The 3,903-nt window shown below is 37.6% G+C and overlaps 1 protein-coding gene across 1 annotated transcript in view; it reads left to right on the top strand.

Annotated features, from left to right (window-relative positions):
• The window catches only part of LOC102207952 (uncharacterized), a 7,312-nt gene that overhangs the window by 1,904 nt on the left and 1,505 nt on the right, over positions 1 to 3,903 (top strand). The window contains exons 2-9 of the mRNA XM_013916071.1: positions 4 to 84; positions 180 to 455; positions 567 to 944; positions 1,060 to 1,344; positions 2,755 to 2,997; positions 3,475 to 3,582; positions 3,714 to 3,729; positions 3,817 to 3,898. Of these exons, the coding sequence (XP_013771525.1) occupies positions 4 to 84; positions 180 to 455; positions 567 to 944; positions 1,060 to 1,344; positions 2,755 to 2,997; positions 3,475 to 3,582; positions 3,714 to 3,729; positions 3,817 to 3,898 (1,469 nt within the window). The remainder of the gene's footprint in view (positions 1 to 3; positions 85 to 179; positions 456 to 566; positions 945 to 1,059; positions 1,345 to 2,754; positions 2,998 to 3,474; positions 3,583 to 3,713; positions 3,730 to 3,816; positions 3,899 to 3,903) is intronic.

Below are 3,903 nucleotides of genomic sequence, written 5' to 3'. Positions count from 1 at the left end.
AAGGAGACTATTGGTGTAGAGGAGGACGAGGCAACAAAATTTACTACACAGACTACAGTGATGTGATCAGTATTAAAAAAACTGGTGAGTCATGGTGAATTTCCCTTTATTTAATTAATGGAAGATGTTAAAAAGTAGTCATTTATTTTTATTATTATTTTTTTTTATCTGTTTAACAGTTAGAAACAGGCCTGCTGTGACTCTGCATCCAAACTGGCCTGAGGTATACAGCGGAGAGACAATCACTTTGAAATGTGAGATCCCAGGAGGAGACACTGAGTGGGATTATGAGTGGGCAACAAGCAGCTCACATCAACCTCCAAACCAAAATGAATACAAGATTAACTCTGTTTCTGCATCACACTATGGGCACTACTGGTGTAAGGGCAGAATGAGAAGTGCACAACAGAATTCAACAATGTGGAGTGCATCCTTTGAACTAAAGATAGTTTATGGTGAGTGAATTATAAATGTAATGTGAATTGTATGCTTGCATTTATTAACAGACGATCTGCCCTTAAGGTTCTTGTTCTTGATCTCACTCTGAAAATATATTTTTCCAATAGAACGTCATCCTGTCCTCACTGTGTCTCCATCATGGCTGAGTCCTGGAGCCTCAGTAACTCTGAACTGTGAGGTTGAACATCCGTCTGCAGGATGGAGCTTCTACTGGTATAAACTTATTAAACAGGAGTCAGGCATGTATCACCCCTACCTCTATTACCCCTATGACTATTACTCCAGACACAGACACTGGATTCATCATAATAGAATTAATCGCCTCTACAAGTATGAATTATTACCTGGAAGCATCAGTGGGACTGCACAGGACTCCTACATCATTCATGGACAGACACACACAGCAGGATATGTGTGCAGAGCTGGAAGAGGAGACCCAGAGTATCACACTGATCCCAGTCAACCAAAGTTTGTCTGGTCTGCAGGTCAGTGTTTTTGCTCCTAATTTAAAAAGGAAAAAAATAAGTGTTATTATTGCATTCACAGTCTTCAATCTATTAATCTCTCAAGAAAAAAATGACAGTTCTTGTTTTTCTCTAGATGTAAATTCAGCAGCCTCTCTCACAGTCAGTCCTAACAGTGTGCAGCACTTCATTTATGATTCAGTATCTCTGAATTGTTCTGGAAACTCTTCTCAGTGGAGAGTTATGATATTTACTCAGGACGGCTATCTGAGAGAACTCCGGGAATGTGGAAACCGGGGGATAATGACTGAATCCACATGCAACATAGATCTTCACTGGTTCCTCCGGTACCAAGATGCTGTGTCCTGGTGTGAGTCTGAATCAGGACTGTTCAGCAATGGAATCAACATCACTGTACCTTGTAGGTCTTTACATCCCTAATTCTAAAGAGTTTGGACGCTGTGTAAATTATAAATTAAGAAAGAAAACAGTGTCTATGTTTAAGCTTTTAAAATGAGAAAGTGTATAATTGCAAGAAATAAGTCATTTTGAATGTGGTGGCAGCAACGCATCACAAAAAAGGGACAGGGCCACATTTACCACTGTGTAGCATCTCCACTTCTTTTAACAACAGTCTTTAAACATCTGGGGACTGTAGAAACCAGTTGCTGGAACTTTGGGAGAGCAATATTATCCCATAGTTTTCTGATAGAGGCTTATAGCTGCTCAACAATCCTGGGTCTTCTTTGTCATTTTGTGATACACAAATTGTTTTCAAATGGTGAAAGACTGGGACTCCAGGCAGCCCAGTTCAGCTTCTGTACTCTTCAAATATGCAAGGCCTTTCATGAAAGAAGTCATCTTGATGAGAGCATATTTTGCTCTAAAATCTCTATATACTTTTCAACATTAATGGTGCCTTTTCAGATGAGCCACAAAACTCATATTCCATAGTCACTAAAGCACCTTAAACCATCAGAGATCCAAACTTTAGAACTGAGCCCTAATAACAGCGTGGATGGTCCTTCTTTTCTTTAGTCCAGTGGATGTGGCATTTATGTCTTTTAAAAAGAATTTCAAATTTGTATTAATGTAAACAAGAAAACAATTTTCTGTGTTATCTTGGTTTCATTCAAATGAGTTTTGGCCAAAACAAGACACTGAATGATGTTCCCACATGGCATCGTATTTGAATGTTAGACCTGTAGCCTGTATTTCTGAATGGCATAGTAACCTTGAAACACTGACTAATCTGCAACATAGAAGTGCAAACAATCAACAGAATACTGTATGTACCACATTAGTTTATATTGCATTAGAGAAAAAAAAATCTATCCTTGCTGCAAGTCATCTTATTACAATGTGTCTACAGCAGAATAGAACATGCATTTATACAATGTTTGACATGTTTCATTATATGGTTCAATATCTACATTTTTGAAATATATTTTCCACATAATTACCAAGAGTTTAGTTTTCCATTAAGTGGCACCAACAGGATTTAAATTCACAGTACAGCCATTGCACACATTGTGCTCATTTCTGAGTTATTTATTTATTTACAAATAAATCCAACACTGCAGAGGATGAAGCAGAAATGTGAGCCCATGATTATAGGTGTGGTAATAGCTTTGTGTCATAACAGAATTCATAATTATGAGACGATGTAGCCAAAAATGCATCTGAAATGCAGCTATAGCTTAAATGATCATGCTGTGGTTAAAAGTGTGAGGAAAAATAACACTAATAAAACACAACAAAGAACAGGATTAGAGCTGTTGATGCCACTGTCTTCATTTACCAAACAAGGATATTTTAATGGCTTTTACAGCTACTGATGTGATCCTGGTGAGCCCTGTCCATCCAGTCAATGAAGGGGACTCTGTTGCTCTTGGCTGCAAGTTGAGGAGAGGGAACTTCAATTCCACTGTTGCATTCTACAAAAATGGGAAACTAATTCAAAATGATGACCGAGAAAAGCTAAATATCCCTGCAGTGTCAAAGTCTGATGAAGGTTTCTACAAGTGTGACTATTCAGGGCATGAGTCACCAGAAAGTTGGATGTCAGTAAAAGGTAAGTGTGAACGATACAGTTGTAGAGAGAAAAGAAATACCCTGTTGTCTCTGTTTCAAAAGATTTAAACAAAAGGCTCATGAAATAAAACCAGCCGGCCAGTAGTGACAGTCTACAAAATCGAAGTGTGAAAATGAAGAAGATTAAAAGGTTAAAAGAAGGTTAAAATGGTCCTGCGCACGTAAAGTATGCAAACCCTTATTTTGAACTAAAACTGCATTTTATAGTTTGTCTTTTTAGCCATTTTTATAGTGTTGATTGTTTAACATCCCAGTCATTACTATGTAACCATTCACAATATTTTTCATCTCCACAGTTTTAAGAGATGACTTTCTGATTTAACAAAACATTTACAGAAATCTTCAGACACGCCAGAAAATGCCTGTCAGGTTCAAAGTGTCCTTTGCCCATGATGTATCCCATTGATTGGGTTATATCATTATAGATTAAGCTAATTTTTATTCTTTATCATTACAGGATCCAGATCTTCACTTTCTGTCTCTCTAATCACGGGGCTGGTTAGTGGTATCTCACTGATTCTCTTGCTGTCCCTGCTGCTCTGTTGTTGGCACAAAAAATCAAAGGGTGATTTTTTTATTTATTTTTTTTTTTTTATTTCCTGTCTTACCTTGCCGTGGTTGCCATGGTATGGACAATTATTGTGTTTATTTGTAATACTCACCCATTTAATATTATTGTTACTGTCTTCTCCATAGGTGCACTTTGTATCAGGTTGGTAAAACACTTTCTTGTCTTGTCTCCAGTAAACAAACACTATGTAACACATTCATTGTAATTTGAACCTGCTTAAAACCTCAGACCAGCCCAGTCTCAGGAAACCAGTCAGGCTGCTGCTACAGTTCAAACTATGAGCCAGGATGAAAATCAGCAGCAAATATATTCCTC

This window comes from Pundamilia nyererei, unplaced genomic scaffold, assembly GCF_000239375.1.
Source record: "Pundamilia nyererei isolate P.nyererei 1_Seehausen unplaced genomic scaffold, PunNye1.0 scaffold00453, whole genome shotgun sequence".
NCBI classification, from domain to species: Eukaryota; Metazoa; Chordata; class Actinopteri; order Cichliformes; family Cichlidae; genus Pundamilia; species Pundamilia nyererei.
The sequence above is the reverse complement of the archived record's forward strand: the minus strand, read 5'-3'. Positions and strand labels throughout refer to the sequence as shown.